The sequence below is a fragment of the Hypomesus nipponensis genome, chromosome 18, assembly GCF_054491055.1.
Source record: "Hypomesus nipponensis isolate SF chromosome 18, ASM5449105v1, whole genome shotgun sequence".
Lineage (NCBI taxonomy): Eukaryota > Metazoa > Chordata > Actinopteri > Osmeriformes > Osmeridae > Hypomesus > Hypomesus nipponensis.
Genome location: NC_140378.1, coordinates 10,354,965 through 10,377,111, shown reverse-complemented (window position 1 = coordinate 10,377,111; position 22,147 = coordinate 10,354,965). Strand labels below are relative to the sequence as shown.

The window sequence follows — 22,147 nt, the reverse complement described above, 5'->3', positions numbered from 1 at the left end:
TTTGGCCTGCGTCAAACAGCTGTGTCCCTTCTGTATGGAGAAATACAGAGCAATATTCCTATGGAGTTTACTAATATAACTTTTCCCACTAATTCAGTAAGGGTATAATGTTGTGCCTGTCCATGGCTCTTGTGGTTATATGCATTTAATTTCCGGACTTTCCGGATAGGTTGGAGGAAAAGGACGGGCTTTCATTAGTCAACATGCAGTAAAGATTTAGTGACATTCCCACACTACAATAAAGGCCATCCCACAAAATCATAAACACATTTGCAGTGCACATACCTAAGTCTTTGTAGCTCGTGAATCACAAAGGGACTATTGAGGCACCAAACCATGTAAAGCACATTCAAATGTTTCCACCCAGGCAGGGCTGCATGTTCCTGGTGTTCCCAGCAGCAGAGCAGGCATACAGATGAGCTGTGTGAGGCTGAGACACACCACAGAGCTCCAGGCCAATCACTGACAGACAGGGAAATGTTTGATCAACGGTCTTAGACCTTTAACTGATCTCAGGAGACACTGGGGGATGACAAGCCCTAATCCCTGCTGCTTTGTTTGTGCTTGGTGGCAGAACATGCTGTGTGAATGTCGCTACGAGTTTAGGGACAGATGAAGCAGCTAGCTGTGAACAACGCAACCAAACATCCCATGGAAAAAGGAGCCAACTATAAAGGATCCAAAAGAAGGGACTTGAGCGGCCTGAACTTTTAAATATCGGTTGGCTACAGTTGGCTTGGTTAAAATTGGCTTGGTACAGTTGGCTTGGTTAAAATTATAGTTAGTATAAGTTAATGAGGCACGGGGCAGAAAGAAAAAAGTAAAACGTTTATTATTCAAGCAAAGACAAAAGCACTCAATGAAACTGACCAGTTCTTCAGGGAATTCTAGTATTCACATGTCCTGTACCAATAGTGACATGTTCACATATGAGAGTAAGGCAAGAGGATGACAATACACTGACACTCACATTGACACTCACAACTTTTGGTGATTGAGGAATAATATACTCCATCTGCACCAGTAAAACTGAATTTAACAGAAATATCACTCAATGCCAAAAGCTGTCTTTTCCAGACATAAAATGTTAAGCAATGTTGCAGTCTTGGCCTCAATAGCAATACTCAATTTATCTCCACTCTCTCTCCCAGTATAGCAGAAATGAACATACAGCCCACCTCAGATACATACTGCAGATCACAATTACAATGCCAGTTCAGATTGACAGCACTTTAACTTAAGGAGTTGATTCACATTCTCAAACAATTTCACATTTGTGTTTGAGAAAAGCTACATGTCCCAAAACCCATTAGAGAGTTATTTACAACTAAATACATTGGAATGCCACCAAAGTCAATGGACAAACTATTTACCTGAACATGTGCAGATATTTGGAGGACAGAATAAATCAAAGGACGGATTAATTCAGTGGTGTTACTTGTCTCACAGTCAATATGCTACATCTTTCTTTAACCAAAAATGATATTAACCTGATCAAAATAAACATATTGCTGAAAGCCATACAGGAGAAGTGGTTTGTTAAATTCCTGAGTTTATAGCAATTCCATTTCTGATTAACAATACAAATTTTCACTCATATTTTTAAGCCAACCTATACAATGTGCAAAGCAACCATACTATACGTAAATATAAATTAGGTAAGAAGAACAAACAGGTCTCTCAAAACATATGGAGGCCACTCAATAATGTATAAAAGCTAATATTGAAACCACAGTAGTAAAAATTCACCTTGTAAGATGCTTCCCACACACACACTGAACACACAAAACAACCAAATGGCCCTGTCAACTCCTCAAAGCCTCAAGCTCTAACACTCAAACTAACTGCAGTGCATTTGAAATAATCATTGAACATGATGTTGGACAGAATTCACAAGTCAATTCTTCAGACATTGTCCTCTAAGTTAGGCACTTATCCTGGAGTGCGGACTGTGGCTCAGAGCCAAGGGTAGACCATATGCTCTATCTGGAGTTGTAGTCTGGGGAGAAGAGGCGGAGTTTGGGACTACTCTTTGGGTCTGGGGTCATCTTGTGGTTGAAGGAATTGGAAACTGGAGAGGGAAAACCTGCATCAAAAGTCATTGGAACAAAAACAGTTAAAAAAAAATACTAATACACTAGATCCACGAGTTCCACAAATCACAATACAGCAGCAAACAAGTACCACCATGTGTACCTGAGGGGGGTGGCGTTCTCTGAATGAAGGCTGGGTGGTGTGCATGGTCTGTGGGTGAGAAGGCTGCGTGGCACACTGAGCACAAGAGAACAAACACACCGTACACCATCAGTGGAGGGGGACCAGGTTCAACTAAATAGAATCAGTGAACCAAAACTGAATGACTCACCAATAATGATGATGGCCGTGGCAGCCAGCAAGGTGAACAGAGTGAAGAACATCATCTGGTAAGAGTCAATGAAGTTCTGCAGGAAGTGGGTGCCCTCCATGCTTACACCTGGATCCACCGCTACAAGACAAGGATGGAGACGATTAACACCTGAGAGCTGAGGCACATGTTCATTCACACGTGTACATCTTCACCCTTTTAAAGTTTTCACTGGCCAGAACAAAGACTGTAGTTACTAGCTGACAGTGTTATGAAATCCAAATGCCCTACATTCTCTGTAGCCCATTAACAGGTAATGGAATGATGGATGGTTACGGTAAATCTGCTGTTCAGCGAACGTCACAGTCCCATAGATGTCATTAATACACATCAACAGGTGACCTGGGAGGAAAATAAGTAACCCGGCACAATTGTTTGGCAGCCTTTTTGTGCCATTACCCCGCTTCCTTATGTCAATGATGGATATCCTGTTAATAAGCTTTCCTAGATTTCAGGCTTTTCCAGCCCCTATCATCTACCTCTTCTCACAATGCACTGTGTGGTTTCAGAAGAGGCATAGCACTGGAAGACCTGGAGGTGTCTGACCTTGACTGGCAGTGCTGGGGTCAGCCACATGGGTGAGGGTGACAGGGACGAGGAGGGTCTGTCCAGAGGAGGGACTGCTGACTGAGATGGAAGTGGAGACTGCAGACTGGGACGCCACTGCCTGGACGCTGTATTTGATATGACTGGGGAAGACCTGGGACACCTCCTTCTCCTGGACGGCGATGGACGGAGAACTGGACGTCACCTGACCGCAGAGAGAAGTGTGAACTGAGGCTTGACTCGGGACAGAATGAGGGAACTGTGTTGTCAGTGGAGCGAGCAGAGACTGACCTTGAGGTTGGCCAGGACAGCGCTGGGCCCGAAGACGGTGAGCTCGGCTGAGGGGTGCAGGTTAGTGAGGAGCAGCTCTGTCTGGTCAGAGTAGAGGCCCGGCTCGATGGGCAGCCTGGCACTGACCTGCTCCCCAGAGAAGCCACTGTCCTCCACCCCGGCCCTCACAAGCAGGTTAGCCATGGACATGCTCAGCACCCGCGTCTGCTGGTCACTCATTGGTTGCAGGGTTATAGAACACGCATAGAGGCCTGGAGAGGAGAACAACAGAGAAAAACATGGAGAACTAAAATGAGTCTGAAACAAGCTTGATTACAAAGCGGTTAATAGATTGATTGTCTTGCAGAAAGATTACTTGACTCAAAATCGTAGTGCCAGTTTCCCATTAGAATGTTAAAAAAGCATTTCCAAAAATATTCAAAGAAAGAAAATTGATTTGAAACCGTTAAATTACAAACAATCTTCCGTTTGTGACAAGGCAAGGATTAATGTCCCTGGCATAGTGCTTCGCCCTCCTTCCCCAGTCCTTCTACACAGCCATCCATCTCAGTATGGGGGAATAAGCTGGTAACCCCCCCCCCCCCCGCCCCCCCAACCCCCCTGTGGTTCACCTCAGAGATAGGCCAATGCAGGGCAGAAGCCCCAACTCCCAAACTCAATTAGGTCTCTGCCTCTATCAGTCAGGAGGAAACATTTTTTAATTCAATACATCACCCAGACATCTTTTATAGCCCATGCTAAATTCATTTCATGAGCCTTGCTGGTATTGATTATTCCCTCGTAAACAGTATTTCCTCACCCGGGTTATGTAGTTTGCACACAACTTGCTAGCTCCTTAGCCTGCTCTCACTTGGTCAATGTTGAATACATCTAAAGGATGGTTAAAGGTGGGAATGCTTAAGTGTAGGTCCAGCCAGAATAGAACAAGAGGCACAGGTAACTGAGGACTCGTTCAGTCAGACATCGTTTACGTTTAGTGCCAATCCCTCCTCTGTTTTATATCCAGTCAGGGAAGTCATGATGTCACGACCACCTCCTGCTGTTTCCGGAGCACCACGGTACCTACCGGCGCTGGGGTCAAAGCTGGTGTGCGTGAGGAAGACGTCGTGGGCAGAGAAGTCGACGGCGTCGCTGCTGAAGCTCAGGTGGCAGCTGACCGAGGTCTCTGGGCAGAGCTTAGCAAGAGAGTTTGTCTGGGCGGATGAACAAGAACCTGCCAGGGACAAAAGCATAGTATTCAAGCATGCACATTCTAAAAGCAGTCGAAATTCAAGTAGGTGGATGAAAATGAAACCGTAAATCTCAATATGAAGATTCAGTTAAGGGTGAAAGTATGGTGAGATGAGACCAGATCTTGATAAGCAGGGATGAGAAGGGAAGGTTTACCGATGAGGTGTGTTCCTCTCTCCCTGGTGGTGAGCAGCACCCTGGTCTCCTTGCCGCTCCTCACTGGCACAGCCTGAGCCAGAACTGCAGTCCTGGTGGCTGGGTCCACGACAACCTGCAGGACACACACAGCAACCCAGGTCCAAACTACTTCAACCAGGACTTGATTGACTTGACTGATGTCTGCGCAGATGTCTTTCCCCAGTTGTGTGTTACTAGCTCACGCACACCCACAAATGTAAACTGAAATGTGTGATTGTGGACATTCAGTTAAGAGTCAAGTATGGTTCAACAACAGTATCTGTTTAGTCTCAATTAGAGCCAATAGGTGGGTTGCTCCTGTGATGGTGTGTTACTGATCCAGATAGCATCTAATCATCGCAGCCTCATTCACACAGCACTAAGTGGAAAGATTCCTGCGTAAGTAAAGACAAAATCTTGGCAGACAGAGGGAGGAGTGGCCGAAGCTGGCTGCCAGGTGGAAACACTGTAGTGCAGGCAGAGCAGCTGGCTGCCAGGTGGAAACACTGTAGTGCAGGCAGAGCAGCTGGCTGCCTGGTGGAAACACTGTAGTGCAGGCAGAGCAGCTGGCTGCCAGGAGGAAACACTGTAGTGCAGGCAGAGCAGCTGGCTGCCAGGAGGAAACACTGTAGTGCAGGCAGAGCAGCTGGCTGCCAGGAGGAAACACTGTAGTGCAGGCAGAGCAGCTGGCTGCCAGGAGGAAACACTGTAGTGCAGGCAGAGCAGCTGGCTGCCAGGAGGAAACACTGTAGTGCAGGCAGAGCAGCTGGCTGCCTGGTGGAAACACTGTAGTGCAGGCAGAGCAGCTGGCTGCCTGGTGGAAACACTGTAGTGCAGGCAGAGCAGCTGGCTGCCTGGTGGAAACACTGTAGTGCAGGCAGAGCAGCTGGCTGCCTGGTGGAAACACTGTAGTGCAGGCAGAGCTGCTGGCTGATTCTTAGTCTCCATCTCTAGGAGAGAAGCAGAGCTAATTAATCCTGGGTCTGCTCCATCTCAGAGGAAGATCTCCACAGCAGTAGCTGCGAGGGAAGTAGGGAGGAGTCACACACATTACACAGTCAGGATCCACTACTGATGAGGGGAGAAATCTGATGATGGAGACGGAGATGTACTGTATAATGCTTCTTGGACTGATAGCTAGATTCCCGCGTAAGCGGATATGGATCACATCCAACGCTCTTGTGATGGAAGGGAATGTAACCTCTGGATAATAATTATGACTCTGGCATTTACTGTCCCTCTTTCCTGGAACACTCGTCACTAGTATGATAAGTCAAGGCAATGGAGTGTGTGCTGCAGCTCCAGGGATTCTGTTACCTCTCTGTATGTCCTCAGCTGGCCAGGGAGCTCATAGTAGACCGTAACAGTGCCTGCGTTTCGGGCCACCGCCGCACCTGTTTGAGGGTCCACCTGCAGCACGCCATTGGCTGAGGAGCTCCAGGTGCCTGGCATACCTGTGGGGAGATGACATCTGATTGGGTGATCTCTTCCCACTTCACTAGGGAGGGTCTCCTAGCCTCTTGCTTCCTCACACACTTCAGGTGTTCCTACTGGCCCCGCTCCTTCCCTAGCCTCTCTTACCGTCTGGGCTGAGGACGTGGGCGCTGAAGCAGACCACGTCTCCCACCACCAGGCTGTGGGCGTCTGCAGGGTGGATGACATGCTCCACGGGCAGTGCCAAGTAGTCGGCCACGCCCGCCTGCTCCCGGTCCCACACAGCCAGTAGGGTGAGGCCCACGTTGAGCGTGCGCACATTGAGAGTGTTGTTTCCTGGGCCCCGGCCCACCTGCACCAGGTCGTCTCTACAGGGGAGAGGGAGACGGGGTTAGGCAGGGTCGTCTGTACAGGGGGAGGGAGACGGGGTTAGGCAGGGTCGTCTGTACAGGGGAGAGGGAGACGGGGTTAGGCAGGGTCGTCTGTACAGGGGAGAGGGAGACGGGGTTAGGCAGGGTCGTCTCTGCTCCTCTGTTTAAAGACGCCTTGAAAACAAGTGTTATTTCATCCGAGGTCAAATGTATTGATATTTGCAACAGTGCATCCTTTTTTTCTGTTCTTATTATTGAAACAGACAACTCTCTGGAGAGGCCCTGGAAGGCCCCATGGCCCTCAACATGTGTACCAGGCTGTCCCTCTCTGGAGAGGCCCCTGGAAGGCCCCATGGCCCTCACCATCTGTACCAGGCTGTCCCTCTCTGGAGAGGCCCCTGGAAGGCCCCATGGCCCTCACCATGTGTACCAGGCTGTCCCTCTCTGGACACGTTTCTTGTAAAATGGTCTGTCAGCACCTTGAGAACTAAGTAATAGAATCAATGTATTGTGCTGGCAAATAAGGGAGTCCCTGGTTGACAGTGCAGTAATGCCTCCCTGCTCCACTCTCTCCCATTAATTTGGTTCATTCAGGTGGAAACAGCTGTGTCTGAGGCAGGGAGGAAGGAACAGCCTAGTAAATTACTGTGAAGCTGAAGCCATCCTAGCTGCCTTTAAACCCAACTGTGAACTCCCCTACTATAGCAGCCCTTATGCATTGAGATGTACAGTATAGACAGCATGGACAACAGTCCATTTTTATTGGCAAGTATGGTCTTGTATAGTGAAACAGCTCCTGTCTTTGCATAACCCCATGTCAGATACATATCTCACATAGGTCAATATCATAAAAAAATATACCACAGTGCATTCTAAGGAAATTCTAAAATCAATGCCAGGCATGAAATCCCTATTTGCAATGTTTGCTTAGCTGTGTGGTCTAGACAGTGATTAGATAAATGCATTCTGGGAGACCTTAGTGCTAAATTCAATCTTCCCTTCCCACTGGTGAAAGCAGAGTTGGAGTGTTGTCATTCCTTGTTGGTGAGAGTTTGAGAGTGAGAACGATATGAGCTCCGACAGGGCTGAGAGGGTTGCACTAACAGAGCACTCAGGGCAGCCTAGCTACTCCATTTACAGGCAGGCACGACAGGATAATGGCCTCACAGCCTGGGACTGGATAGCCACTGAAAACTGCCTAACGACCAAAAAGCACACACTCTGCCCCTCTGCCCATCAACCTGTCCAGCCAAGTCTAGCGCATTTCCCTTTTAACTTTAGACTGTTCAGACAATGAAGATCCCTAACTGCCTTGTGTATCTGACTCCATAGTGCTCTGAGGGGCGGTGTTTACCTGTTGGTGGCGTATGTCAGTATGGAGTTGGAGCTGTGGAGGAGCTCTCCGGTGTTGGCATGGAAGTGGACAGTGAAGGTGAGCAGCAGGCCCAGGGGGATGGCTGACAGGGTCTCCTTGGAGGGCGTGTGGAGAGCTGGGCTGGTGCTGAAACGCAGGTATGACACGGGAACCACCTGGGAACATCAACAAGGTGGTGATCAATCATTGTCAAGGGGACACGTCATTTTAAGGGGCCGGGTAATGGATAAGCAATAGCGCTGTGGCTCTGAATCTATGGGAATTAGTGTGGTTAATGATGGCTATTTTAGTGTCGGCTCATTACACGTCACCAACTGCTACAGCCTGTGGAAATAGTGGCTCCCCAATCTGTAAAAAAAATAAATAAAATAAAATCTAATAAAAGCGCCAAGCTGTACCTTGACAGCGAGGATGAGGGTTTGATTGACACCAAAGGTCTCCTGTGAGTTGACGAGGAGGGAGGAGGAGCCAGTGAGCGAGCTGGAGGACAGCAGCCCCTTGTCATCCACCTGGGCGATGACAGCCTGGTCAGGACAGTCCAGCACACGGTACGACAGCGTGCCCACACCGTCTCTGAGCAGCACACGGAGGACAAACATTCCTCTGGGTTCATATCAACGTCAAGGTTGTGAAAGGGACTTTCCATCACACCATGCCCCTTTTTTGTGTCGCACTCAAACTTTAAGAATCTTCAGTAAACATGACAAGGAGGGTCCATGCTGTGTGCGAAGACCTCTTCAGGTACCTGTTAGTTTGGAGTTTGAGCACAGAGTTGGGAGCCATCAGAATCTCTTTGGCCTCCACTTCAGGATTAAGCATGTGCAGCTTGTCATAAACCTTGATCAAAGTGAGGAGATGAAAAGCCAATTATTAAGAGGTTTTAATCGTGCTTTGATGTTTGGGTTTTCAGGACATGACATAGACTAATGCAGTTTGAAGCCGGATACATTCAGCTCATCAAGTGACAAACAGAGGCCCTCATCATCCTATAAAGTCCACCAGAAGAGGAAAAAGTCCCACAATACTTTAATGCTAAGCGTCAGTGCTTTTCTTCCAATATGCTGTGAAGAGTTTGCATGCTGGCTTGTTTACTTCCTGTAGTTTATAGTACAGCAAGCAAGGGGACATGAGGACAAGTACCGGTCCATAAACATAGAACCGTAAACCACCAGGAGCATTGTCAGATATTTCACTGGCAGTGACAACCACAAATACTTATACACACACACACAGCGGTACTGGTTTGACCTGGGGGAGTGCTAGGCTAGCTCGCTCGCTAGCTGGAGGAGCTGAAGGTCCTGTACTGCAGCTACCTGGATCTGGAGCTCATCAGAGAGCTCCTGGAGGTTCCCCTCCAGCTGGCCTGCCGAGGGCTGCGAGGCCCTCAGCACCACCTTCAGGCCCGTCCGGCCCTCTTTACTCCTCCCAGTCACGCTCATGGCAAAGTTATGCTCTGACTGCAGCTGCACACCAGCCTGTTGAGAGGTACTGAAGTGTGAGCACAAAAGCAAAACAGTGGAATACTGGGCAGATGCCTAGTCCTCTCTGCTGGAGGTGTAAGATATTTGCTTTGCCCTAAATCAGTCAATCTGATAAAAAAAAGGACTGAGGCAGGAGCTAAAAATAGGGAAAGCTTATCAGCATAATCTATAATTGTAGGCCGGCACACAATAGGATATTTTTCCTGAAAGGGAATGGGGGAAGGCACGGCCAGCAGGCCACTTCCTACCTCGGCATGTCGTGATTGGAGCTCCAGGATGTCTCTCTTGGTGGTGGACCAATGGAAGGTGAGGCCAGGTATGGCATTACCAAAAGACAAGGGGGTCTGGCTGCTTGTGAGGCCCATCACATACACAGGCATCTGGCCCAAGAGACAGGCAAGGTCAACTCACAGCCAGGTTTCACCAGTAACATCCCAAATCTCCTTTTCACTGTTCAGTAAACAGAAAGTTACCTGGGTGCCAGTCTTCATTCTTGTGATGGGGGCTCGGATCCGAATACCCCTCAACTGCACGATTTCCACTTCCACTTCATCCTGTTTAATTCAACACAGAACACAACCCTCTGTCAGTCGGAATAACAAACCTATTCATCATATTACACCTGGGGATGGCCTAAGGGTACTTTACCTGAGAAACAACTACCAGCTTGCCAGTCTCTGCATCTATCGCCTGCACCAGTCCAGCCACAGTAACATTGCCAATGGCAATGCCCCTAACGTGACCAATCCCATTAACGGAGGCGATCTCCTCATTGGCCATGGAGAAGAGAATGTTGGACTGAGGCTGGGGACCACCCTCAGAAGTGATCTACAAAATGGAGGCACAGAGAGAGTGAGCGAGATAGAGGGTGATGCGGAACAAATATGGCAGACTATCAGTTTCACATGACTGCTTCAATGACTGCTCCGAAGGACAATGACAGTTTATTCATTAACTCCTGTCAATGTGGGGTCTAGGAGCATTCCAAAACAGTTATTCTCAGGGTGTTTAATAATAACACTATGGAGTTTGACATTACATTTAAATAATATTCAATGTATGTATGTTATCTTAGAGTATGGGAAGGGCTTTTTAAAAGACAATGAGACAGTGTTGAATATGACCATGTGGCTTTTCTAATCATCCTCCCAGGAGGAGAGTGAGTTCAGATCAGAATCAGTTGCGTGGCAGACACCAAGACTTTTCCACAGAACTACATCATGCTGACACTAATTTCAATACCTGCATCATGGCTCCTATTATCAAGGTCATTTTCCTGGGGAGGAGTTTGAAAGGTGGGAACACCTGAGAAGGAATAACAAAAGTCATCAAAACATGTATCATCTGAAACATTGACAAATCTTTATTGTTTGAATGTTATACAAGTTCCCACCTCTATTTGCTGAGGAGCAGAAGCAATTTTTCTTCCATTTTTGTCAACTAAAACAGCAGACACGGTGGTCTGACCAATGGAAAAGCCTTTGACCAGGAAGATGGCCGTGTCTTTCTCCGAAGGCTCAGATAGCGCTCTAAGAAAAACAATAAGTCAATCATTCAATCTAAGATACTGGAACTACAGTGTATGGTTGTTCCACCACTGAAAACTTACTGCAGAGAGACTATGGAAGACGCTGCCTTGAGTTTCAGGTTCATGAAGCGAAAGTATTTGGCCAGGAAGGGCTTCTTGTTGTCATTCAGGACACGGACGTGAGCTTTCACTGATTTTCCAATCTCCACCTAAGACATGAAATATAGTTACTATAACCAAACAGGCCACAGCTCCTGGGTCGTTTTCAGAACAACAGTGGGACTCAGCGTTCAGGGCAGATCTTAGCCTGTCAGGAGAGGAATGTGAGGCAGATAACAGAGACTCCACACCCAGGCCAAGGCTAAGGGAAGGATCTAGAAAGGGATGAAGGAGTAGTTATATGGGAGATGAGGGTCTGCCCACTGACCTTGTCCACCACTCTCACATAAACCTCCAGGATATCAGAGACCTGGACTGTGGCCATGGCAGGGGCTGGGAAAGCCAGACACAGGTCATGAATCATAACCTGGACGACTCCTGCCTGGACTGGAACCACCTGGAAACACAAACAGGATTACTATCCGAATTTGTAACATTGACGTAACATTGTTGTCATGTCAGATACTATTCTTTTGTTGGATTCTGGCATTGCTTTGATACTGTGAGTGATTCTGTGTATTGTTCACCTCTGCAGTACTGTGGCTCTGCTGGAATATGACGTCTGCTATTCCTCCAACACTGGCATTGACAAAGAAATACCCAGAACCCTCTCTGAGGGACAGGTCCGCCTGCCAGACAAACCAGGTGTCAACAGTGATTATAGTAGAGAAGACAATAGCAAGGGAGCAAAATCAGTCAAAAATGAAACATCAATGTTGACGTGCAGTTTTTTCCACGTCGTGGAAACGCATCATGTAATATTTCAAACGGCCCGTAAAGCACTCGAGGCATCAAAGTGGACCCTTAACCCCAGTCACACTTCTTAATCCTTTTAGACAGGTCACTAGCTGCAATTTATGTCCAACACCTTCATCTTGCAGGATTAACCAACATGGCTCCCAGAAAGGGTCAGACGTGTTTACACGGGGCAACGAGGATATCCTAAGATATTACTGGACGAGTTATGGGATGGGATGAAACACGCATTGTGCTGTCACTGGATGAGACAGTGTTCAGACAGCGTCTGAGGGGGGAGGCCAGCCGAGACATGGGGAGCAGCTCTTACCCGCACGTCTGGGTGGTTGTAGATACTGACGGCCTCAGGACTGACTGTCACATCCTCCACCAGCAGGAGATCCAGCGTGGCCGACACCGGGGTCAAAGGGTCATACTGATAGGAGCAGGATGTGATAAAGCAGAACGGTAACCATGGTTACACACATAAATACTGCATGAACTGTGCGGCAACAGGAGAAGGTTGCCCTATTTAGGTGTTCTGTAGAAGTAAAGGTTTCATCTGAAGGAGTAAAAAGGAATGTACTGTGGGAAACATGTCAGCCGCCAAATAAAATAATCTGATAGTTCTCCTTTCAGTAAACTGCCTCTGATCATTTGTAGAGCTGCTATGGCAACACTGATGTTTATGTGAGGTAGGAACAATGCTTCTTTTCTTGTGGTTACAGACTCATTAACAACAGCAGGTTCCTATCTGTCACTCACAGAGAAAGTCAAAAGTCACGCTGCCAAAACGGCTCTCAAAATGTATTACAGTGTCACCACACTTACCCGACTGGTGACCCTAGCAGCCTCCAAGTGAGGGACCTGGTAACCCACAGCTGTCACTGTGATGGCCGCGGAGCCCGACTGATGGTGGACCAGGACCGTCTGACGCCCTGTCACACACGAGGAGAGTTCCGGACATGAAGGTGAGCCTCAGGCTCCAGACACAGGGCAGGGCTGCATGAGGCAGCATGCGCCAGCAACATCCTGGTCCTACCGTGGAGCTTCTGCTGCTTGTTCCCGTCCTCCAGCTGCTGCAGCTCCATGGGCATGGACGTCTCAATACTGGCCAGGGCCTCTTTGCTGGACTCCCAGACCATGCTCAGAGAGCTGAAGTTGTCAAACTTTCTCCCTTGCTGGTCAAAGGCAGCTAGGTCCAGCACAGGGTTTCGGTAATTGGAGACAGGCACCTGAGAAAATAGCATGATGTGAAGGTTATCCAGTGGAGTGGATTACAGGTGTAGAATCCTGATTAACTTGGGTGAATTTGTCAAGCCGATGAGGCGTCCACCACCCACCACTTGTTTGTTCTGCTGCAGCAGTGGGCAGGTGAGGTCAAGCTGGGGACTGCTGTACACAGGGACCAGGGTGAGGCGAGAGGGAGGGCCACACACAAACTTGACCACTGCCGTCTCCGTCGCAGGGTAGGGATTGGTCAGGCTGGGATGGTTCCCGACCGTCACTGCCAAGACCTGTGAACACACGTTACTGACACTCACATCCCTGTAGTGCTGGCCGTGCACAGCTCCCCAGCTCCAGGTGAGCCGGGCTGGTGGTGTACCTGTTCTCCCAGGGCCCTGCAGGTGGCTCGGACCCCATGACGGGCAAAGCTGCGGGAGGACGGCCCGGTCAGCTCCAGGCTCACACTGTTCTCCTCCTCAGCCTTCACGTTCTGGAAGAACTTGGAGGGTTCTAGGACCCAGGGCTTTGGGCCTCCCTCGAGGAGCATGTCTTTAGAGGAGGCCAGCGTCACCAGGGCCTCTGACGCAGGGTCAACAGTCTGTCAAGGACAGCAGAAACAGCAGGTTAGACCACAGCAGAGCAGCGGAGAAGTTAGAGGGTAAAATAAGTGGACACTTTCAGATCCCAAAAGAAACCTTCCTGTTTTTGGAAACAACCAGCACCTAAGTCTGTACTTGGGTCTCAAGCACTATGGAGATGCAGTCATGAGGAAGGCATGACAAAATGATGCATGCCTTCAGATCAAAAACCCCCTCCATAACGCCTGCTTTACATAAATTCTACATTCCAGCCGAAGAGCTGACATCAATTCCATTAGAGCTGTGCTGGAGCTGCACCAAGCAGAGAGAAAACAAATCAGTGTATCGAGTGCATGAGGGCATAATTAAAATGCACACAACACTGAGGAAACCCAGGAGAGTGGAATTTAACACTAGCTGATCATTGCACTTCTGCACTGATTGCAATGAGCAAAGGTGCGTGTATATCTGTGAAGGAATGTAGGTGTGTATGCGTGCGTGTGTGAGGGTCGCTGATTAAGGGGGAAAGGCTAATTGCTGTGCTAAAGATAGGTGGGAGTGTGGCAGAAGATCGTTATAGAGATTTCAGATGCCACCGCAACAGACAAGTATAAAATAACAGCCTTATTAGGAGTTGGTCAAATCTGCAAAATTATGTATAGAAGCAGAAACAGTGTGTATACTGGTAACTGTGTTCTAGTGAAACTGTAGGGCAGTGGTTCTCCAGGGGTCCCAGAACCATAGCCAGGGGGGTCCTCAAATGAATTTGCCATCAATTGTGCTGTATCATTAAAAAGTGAAAAAATATATAATAATCTACAGATAGGGACAATTTGCACCAATAAAACAAGCATATTGTGTCCATTTAAGAGCACAAAAGGTATGCTGAATGGGTGTTATGATTATGGGGGGGTCCTGTTCTCCCCTGTAAGGGGTCCCTGGCCCCAAAAGGCTTGACAACTCCTGCTGTAGGGGACCCCTGTCCAGGATGGATCAGGTAGAGACCCTGTCCAGGTTGGACCAGGTAAAGACCCTGTCCAGGATGGACCAGGTAGAGACCCTGTCCAGGATGGACCAGGTAGAGACCCTGTCCAGGATGGACCAGGTAGAGACTCTGTCCAGGATGGACCAATACTTACTATGAGAGGCAGGTAGGCAGCAATGGTGATCTTGGCACTGAGGTGGACGTTTCCATGGGTGTAGCTGACTGTCAGGGTGGTGTATCCAGGGGCCAGGGCCTTGGCCCTCACCCCACTACAGTGCTCCTGTCCTGGAGCCAGAGGCCCTGAAAACACGCACGCACGTACGCACACCAACACACCACAGTCAGACCTAAGCAGTCAATTAAATCCCATAAAACTGTCTCACAGTCCTGGTCCATAAGTGTGAGTGTCTACAGTTGTAAGCATCTCCAGCCCCAAATGGACACAGAACAGACAGCAGCAGTCCCATGGTGTTAGTCCCAGACCAGTCATCACATTTATTACAAGGAATTATAGAATGCAAAACTGCACATCTTGTGACCAAAAGCACTTTGAGAGGAATAAAAATGGTCTTTGCAACCCGAATATGACATAAACCACATAAAAGGTTGTGCCCCCGTGACAAGCCTTAGAGGAGCACACCCAAGCAATTCATCTACGTCCAGAATGCCTCAATTTAAGCCCCTGGCCCCGAGCCCTAAGCACCCTGCACAAAGCTTCCAACTCCCAGCTACCAGCCCCTCCAGCATGCAGCCTCACCCTCCAGCAGCTGGAACACTCCCTGGTTCTCCTCTACCACCTGCAGGTCAAAGTGGGAGCAGTCACTCAGCATGACCCTCTCCCCATCCATCTGGTCCCCCTGGCTCCTCTCTGCTAGGAGACCAAAGATCCTCAGAGGCAGCTCCAGCACCAAGCCCACCCTGGCCTCCACGGGGCAGGGGGAGAAGTCCATCCCCACCGGCTCCACCACATACACCTGGAGGGACCACGGGGCACAAGGACTAAACTATTGAGCACATACAGTACCAGGGTACATGCCTACAGTTCAGGGTTTATGAATTCACAGACACTTGAACAGTGTCATTATTCTGTGTGTGGTTTTCAGAACAGTGGGGTTTTACAGACACTGGGGCTGATCTGTGGTCTAGTGGCCTGGCTGACCGGTTCCCTTCAGCAGCTCACCTTCATGTGTCCATAGTGCAGCGGGTTGCGTACATCGTGGGCATTCACGACGCTCACGCCGATGTCACGGACGGTTTTCATCACTCCTTTCACAGTCACCGTGGCAACGGCCATGTTGGAGGAGGCCCAGCTGAAGTTCCCACTGCCTCCGGATGCCTGGAGCAACACAGCCAGCGTCAATATTGACTCTGGAGCACACAGAGGGAGATCTAGACCTGGCGCCATCACTTACATACCAAACACATCCCATTCAGAACATGGGCGTTATCTTCCACTATCTCTCTGATACAACCATACAAATGGTCAAGCAGTGTAACCCTTTCACCTATCACAGTCATCACACTATAGTCACATGCTGTGCAGGTGATGTATTGTGTGCTTCTTCTGAAAGACGAATAGAAGATGCATTCGATGTGCAGGGCAGAGACAGCCTGACAATCAGCCACCAGGGTCAAATACCTTGATTGTGTACTGGTAGGCTCCGACCTTGGGCTGCCATGGAAATGTTAGAATGCTGGGACTGAGCACTATGGGATTGTAGATCTCTACCTCCTGCTTGTTGGAAACGGGGTTTGGGAATGTGTGGACCCCTCCATTCTAAAACAGAACAAGTCTCATTAAGACACAGGAAATGATGTTTATATTCTTATTTTACATTTAAATGGAAATGTTGGGTTAGTACCAAACCACAAGGACTAATTCAGGGTTGTAATATCACTTACTTGGTCCACCACAGATCTGAGTGCAGCATCAATGAGTGTTTGTCCATTTTTTTGAGTCTTGACACGGTGGTATGATCCATTCACAGAAGATTCCAGAATCTCAAAGTACTCTCCTGGGAAGGCAGTATCTATCCTCATATTCTGTGTAAAACATATTTGAAGGGAAAAATAAGGGTTTTGGGTGGAATTGTTTTTCTCCAAAAACAGCAATTATAATTTATTGGTGGGGAAACAGACAACTCAACTAAAAAGTATTTACTTATTTATTGTCTCTGTGAACCTTCTAAGTCTGATGCTAATTTGGCCTCCATGATAAAATGTACTTTCTATTCCAGCATAGACTGCGTTGAAGTATGATTTGCCAGTCACAACTTCAACTAACAATTCGACCCTTTAAGAAAAAATCTATCTTACATCCGATATGTAGATTTTGTTGCTGGACTTGTCAAACACTTCAAGAAGGACCTCATACACACGCCCTGTCTCAAGGACCCAGCTCTCTCCAGGATAAATTTTGAAACCTGAACAAAATGTAAATCAAGACGGAGTGAAAACAAGCTGTGCAGATCAGTAGGAGAAGGACATGGTTAAGAACATTTACATAGAACAATGAAATCCCAGAAGCATGTAGGTTAAATAACCATGACATAACAAAACGATGTAGAAATACCCAAGTATCCTGGTTCCACAACATAGAGTGTACTGTTGGGCAAGCGAGACACTCCCTGCATACGAATGCCTTGGAAATGGTTATTAAGGAATATAAAATTGGATATACAAATACTGACATTTTATTACACTTCTTTTAGGGTCCCAGTTTGTGTGGTAGGTGTCAAGTGCACAACACCAGTTAGAGGTTTCATCTTAACAAGAGTGCTTAGCCCGTCTGGCCTACACCAGTGTGCCAAGTCTCATTATATTCATAACACTTCCTGTGTCTGCTCCACCAAGCACCTTCTCTTCAATCTACAGTTTGCATCACACGCAAAGAGAACTACACTAACCCTACATGTCATACAGCAGCACTGCACTACAGAAGGGGGAGGGGGAGCAGCTACGCTTGTCAATCAACACCTGACACGAATCAGTCTCAGTGACAAACTAATCAGGATGAGCTGAGGTGTGTGCGGTGTGAAGGATACTCTTGTGGTCCAGCACCACGTGGATGTGTCCTTGCTGCAGGGCGCTGACAGAGGAGCTGCTCTGGTCCAGGCTGGCCACAGGCAGGTCAGGGTCCCCATCAGGCCCAGTCATACTGTTCTGGAGCTGGAGCTTATACTGCTCACAGGGCATCGCCAACTCTGAAACATGACAGCAGTCAAACCTCAAGTTCGCTGTGAGTTCAAGTATAATACATGTGCGCCATTGTGAGTTCATCAAGTAGCCTGATAGTCGACGATATAGCAGGATACCAATGGTATAGAGAGCTACCTGTGATCTTGCCCTGTCTGATCTTCTGAACCTTGTACTGGATGGAGGTGCCAGCCAGCAAGTAGACATCATGAGCAGGGCTCAGCAGGATGTTCTCCAGAATTAGCAGTCGCACTTCCGCTGCACCCACATCCTGTGAAAGGCACACCATGGTTAAAAATGCTCATACACAAAGAGAAGTACTTCAACGGGAGACATTTTACATTGTGAATAAATACTTTTGATAAGTACGGATATTTGCCAACATGCCATCATAATATTGTTCAATATTATAATTTTCTATAATTTACTGAGTAAACTCAGTATTAATCCTTAGTCATCAGAATGAAAGTGCCTTTAATTCTCCATCAGGATGACATAATCACAGAGTGGGCCCCTCCACACTGATCTGAGAGCAGACAGCTAGACGGGCTGACATCATAGACATGGCAGAATAGAAACATCTATCTCAGTATTTATAGCTCTCCATGTCCCTGGAGCTTTGATACCTCACACTCGTGTGATGGCAGTGGCACTATTTCAGTGTAGCTTAGATCCCAGTTCTTTGATGCCTTTCACACATCTAAGAATAAACCACGAGGACCATCTGATTCTTTACTGTGCATAGCAGGGTTTTACAGTTCAGATTAGTGCAACAGCAGGGGACAGACTTAACGGAAGCCTACCTTGTAAAGAGACTCCTGGATTTTTGCCTTAAGCTTAGAGTGTCCCGTTTTCAACCCAGACACCAAGATGATGTCTCCCTGTTTTCCAATTCTCTCCATTTCAGAGATGTAACCAGGGGGTGTGTACGTTGATTCAGAGAATTTAAGCACCCTTGGGAAGAAAACCAATTGGAGAAGATATCAAATTCTGAGAACGTTTATGGATGTTTCATCACATTAAGTTACCAACTGTTTTTATTGGGGGGGCTTTGGTAGAGCTAACATAATTGTTACTCCTCAACCAATCCATAAAAAGTATATGAAATGATACGAAGATAAGACAGTATTCGATATTCACCTTAATGAGTTGTAGGAGTCTGAGAATCCTTCCACATCAGCATCTTTCACTATGCTCCAATCAAACACCAGACTTGCAAGAGTGCTGAATGTGTTGCCTGCAAAAAAATAACAGATGGATGGATACATTGGAAAAATGAACACTCTAATTTTATAATTAATATAGATATACGGATAACAGATTTAACAGTATTACAGGATGGTATTGTAGGGCTTAGGTCACTGGGGGTGACGACATTCCGAGCATACTGGTTTCACAAGTTTTTAGCTGCAGCTGAAAAACTAAGCCAATAATCCTTTTTCACTTAGGAGTGTGTTTCTTTTGTTGCAGCAGTCTGACAAATCTAAAATATACACAGAGGCCAACAACAACAGGCTAGCCTTGAGGCTGTCATCAGAAAGACTCAGGTTGTGGCTGCAGCTCATTGAGCAGACTGTCTCCTCTCCTAATGGAACTAGTGGAACAGAACAAACAGACACTTAAATGCTGCCTCAGGGCAGGAGACCTGCCTTGGGCTTACAGCAATCACTACTGATATAACGGTCCTTACTACAGCTAGGAAACACCACTGAAGAGCCTATGCCAATCACTCAATACAATAGAGTGGATTTAATAGTGCATACTAGTACACACTGACAAGTACTGTAGAAGTAAATCCCTGTAAAATGTCTCCTGAGCAGTGGCATTATCAAAATTGTAACTGATGCTACAGTGTATGTAGGCTGCAGGTGATGCTACTGACCCTCCGAGTCCAGGGCGTTGATCTTCAGTTCAAGTGGCGAGTCTTCCAGGTGAAGCTCTCTGGTTGTGGACACAATCTGAATCTCACTGATGATGTCTACTATGGCATCACAGCGCAGCACCTGCCCTGTCACTGGAGACAACAGAATAGAACACAGGTCAGTCACACAGAGATAGCAAGACGGGTATCATAAACCCCCACATGTTATATTATACAGCAGTGTATTTGGTTGGTCAACATGGTTGGACACGTATATTTACAACCTCTAACTACTTGTTGGACAGTGGCAATACTTCATGACAAGCAAATATTAACACGGTGAACAATTGTTCTCCAAATGTTAGGGGAGAGACAAGACAAGTCAGTGTACAATATGAGAATCAGATTACCCTCTCTTTGTCATACAACATTTCAAATATTAAATAGCAACACACAAGGTCAATAATAGACTAAACAATATGAAGAAAAAACTATCCTTATAGTCTAAATGTTATAGTACTATGCATAACATGCCTTTTCATAATAGGACATAAGATACAAAATAAAACAAAATAGGCATGAAGGCATAACTAAAACCTCTGTAACGCTGCCAGGCAAGCTGTCCAAAAGCAGATACAGCACATACCAACATCCTCAGCCAGGATGATGCTAGTGAGTCTGGATGGTTGGGTGGAGAGGGCCTGGACAACAGCTCTCTGGGAACAGTGTCTGCTGCTGTCTGCATTCAGAGTCTGGATACTGGCCACTTCTGGTCTTGTGGAGGACCTTGAGTTATAAAACAAAAAAAATTTCGGCATGAGCCATGCCGTAGGAATATATAGTACTGTATTATACTGTCGAGAGAAGAGAGAACTACAGTATAGGCCTACCTTAGATTAACAGATAAACCTAATTTATTTGACCTGAGGAATGTTGTTAAAAGACACTTCCATATGTGAACAAGAAAGAGTACTCCAATTACTGTTATGTTTTAGGTCACCTTTCCACATAAGGCTGGAGGGGAACATACTAGAGTAGACAATAAATGAACATGTGCTTCATGACAAGTTTACAGAGTCATACAGGGTCAGAAACGCCTCCCATGTGACAGGAAACGGGTTCGTGTGGCATGCTCATTGCTCATGTTCACGTCCATCCAATTTATGATTGAAAATGTTCGTGGAAGTTCATCAAGACACCATAAATACGGCGTTGGCAACAACAGCACTGTGTGTGCGTCCCTACATGACCTTGGAAATATGATATCCGAGACGTTCAGAAGCACAGTTAACCCTGCATTTCCTGTCGGATACTATACATAAAGCAGAACTTGCCACTGAAAATGTGCACTTACCATCTGTAGCAGCCTTCAGTCGCCTCCAATGTGAAGTTAATTCTAGTACTTCGAGCTAATGGTAATAACACTTTGGGAATATTTAATTTTGAGGCATCAGTGGTATAAATAATTGATAGCAATAGCCCTAATACTGATAGTCTAAGAGTCGCCATGTCAAAAGGTCTGAAATTACTTCAACGATAGTTGAGGGTTGAACTACAATCAAGATTTAAGAGAAAAATAATTATCGAGTATTGCTGTAATAGTAGCTCCAGCCCATCACCAAACAACATAGCTAATCATAATGTATAGCCGTTAGGCAATTTAACACTAATCAAACACTGTTACAGTAGCCGTTTACTAAAGTAAATACTCAGGCCATTGATACATAGTTTAAATTTATGACAGTCACGCAAAGCGGTAGCGGCATGCTTAAACAATGTCGCGTGCAACTGAAATCGAAAGCACTCTCTGAAGCTCTCTCTGAAGCCCTCTCGTCAAGAAACTGTACATAAAACGTTACATTCAAATGCCCAGTATATGAAATAAGAGATAAATTCAGTAAAATAAAAATAATTCCCTAGATTTAAGAAATACCCGCCATTGGAAATTATTTTGAGTTGCAGGCATGCATGCTGGGAGTAAAGTATACGTAAAATCTGACTTGATGACGCTGTATCTTAAAGAAGCAGTCTTGTCTTTTTGCTTAGAAGTTCGAACTTTGCCTTCTCGGAACAGCTCTGAATGAACGTTGGCTTGCAGAACTGTTACATGTAGGCTCAATGTAGTCATACATTTTTTTTGCAAGTTTTAAATGCATTTCTTTTCAACCTTCATTTATTTAAGAAATTAGTTGACTGACTTTTTCACGTGTTTTAGGAAATGCTAAACAGATTTTTGATGAGAGTACTCAACTGATCAACACCATAGATGCATAGGCCTGTTTAAAACTTTTAGGGAACAACTTCCTACCCCTAGGTGTCACTCACGCAGTTACACAGTTAAGTTGCCTTTCCCTCATAGAATAAAGAATTCAACTTTGAACAAAGAAAGATGACTACTTCTATGTGCCTTCTTCTTGAAAATAGATAGTTCTCATCTTTTTCTCATCTTGGATAGATAAAAGTACTCATGAATTACTCATTAATTACTGAGAGATGTTTCTAATCACTGAGTTTCATGCAGAAGTAACAATTATGACTGAGTTTGTTTACTTTGAATATCATCATCATCA

The 22,147-nt window shown here is 46.5% G+C and overlaps 1 protein-coding gene across 2 annotated transcripts; it reads right to left on the bottom strand.

The window, feature by feature from the left end:
• Positions 1 to 813: 813 nt before the first annotated feature.
• On the bottom strand, positions 814 to 21,524 carry nup210 (nucleoporin 210). 2 transcript variants are annotated; one of them, XM_084681014.1, is made up of 40 exons: positions 20,932 to 21,524; positions 20,224 to 20,363; positions 19,599 to 19,730; positions 18,857 to 18,953; positions 18,520 to 18,670; positions 17,855 to 17,987; positions 17,566 to 17,724; positions 17,094 to 17,162; positions 16,838 to 16,944; positions 16,424 to 16,564; positions 16,161 to 16,298; positions 15,702 to 15,857; positions 15,279 to 15,495; positions 14,676 to 14,821; positions 13,338 to 13,556; positions 13,075 to 13,248; positions 12,774 to 12,966; positions 12,563 to 12,669; positions 12,063 to 12,167; positions 11,524 to 11,625; positions 11,265 to 11,393; positions 10,919 to 11,046; positions 10,703 to 10,838; positions 10,552 to 10,614; positions 9,958 to 10,137; positions 9,783 to 9,863; positions 9,558 to 9,689; positions 9,142 to 9,303; positions 8,574 to 8,665; positions 8,227 to 8,401; positions 7,808 to 7,983; positions 6,230 to 6,450; positions 5,966 to 6,102; positions 4,628 to 4,742; positions 4,308 to 4,454; positions 3,242 to 3,492; positions 2,951 to 3,155; positions 2,366 to 2,485; positions 2,197 to 2,271; positions 814 to 2,086 (listed from the first exon to the last, which is right to left on the bottom strand). In XM_084681014.1, exons 1-40 carry the CDS (start codon positions 21,084 to 21,086, stop codon positions 1,983 to 1,985), a joined length of 5,670 nt encoding a protein of 1,889 aa, XP_084537140.1. In that variant the 5' UTR covers positions 21,087 to 21,524; the 3' UTR covers positions 814 to 1,982. The 2 variants fall into 2 exon arrangements, with proteins under 2 accessions (XP_084537140.1, XP_084537141.1); XM_084681015.1 differs by having other exon boundaries at positions 814 to 2,071.
• Between the last annotated feature and the right edge of the window lie 623 nt (positions 21,525 to 22,147).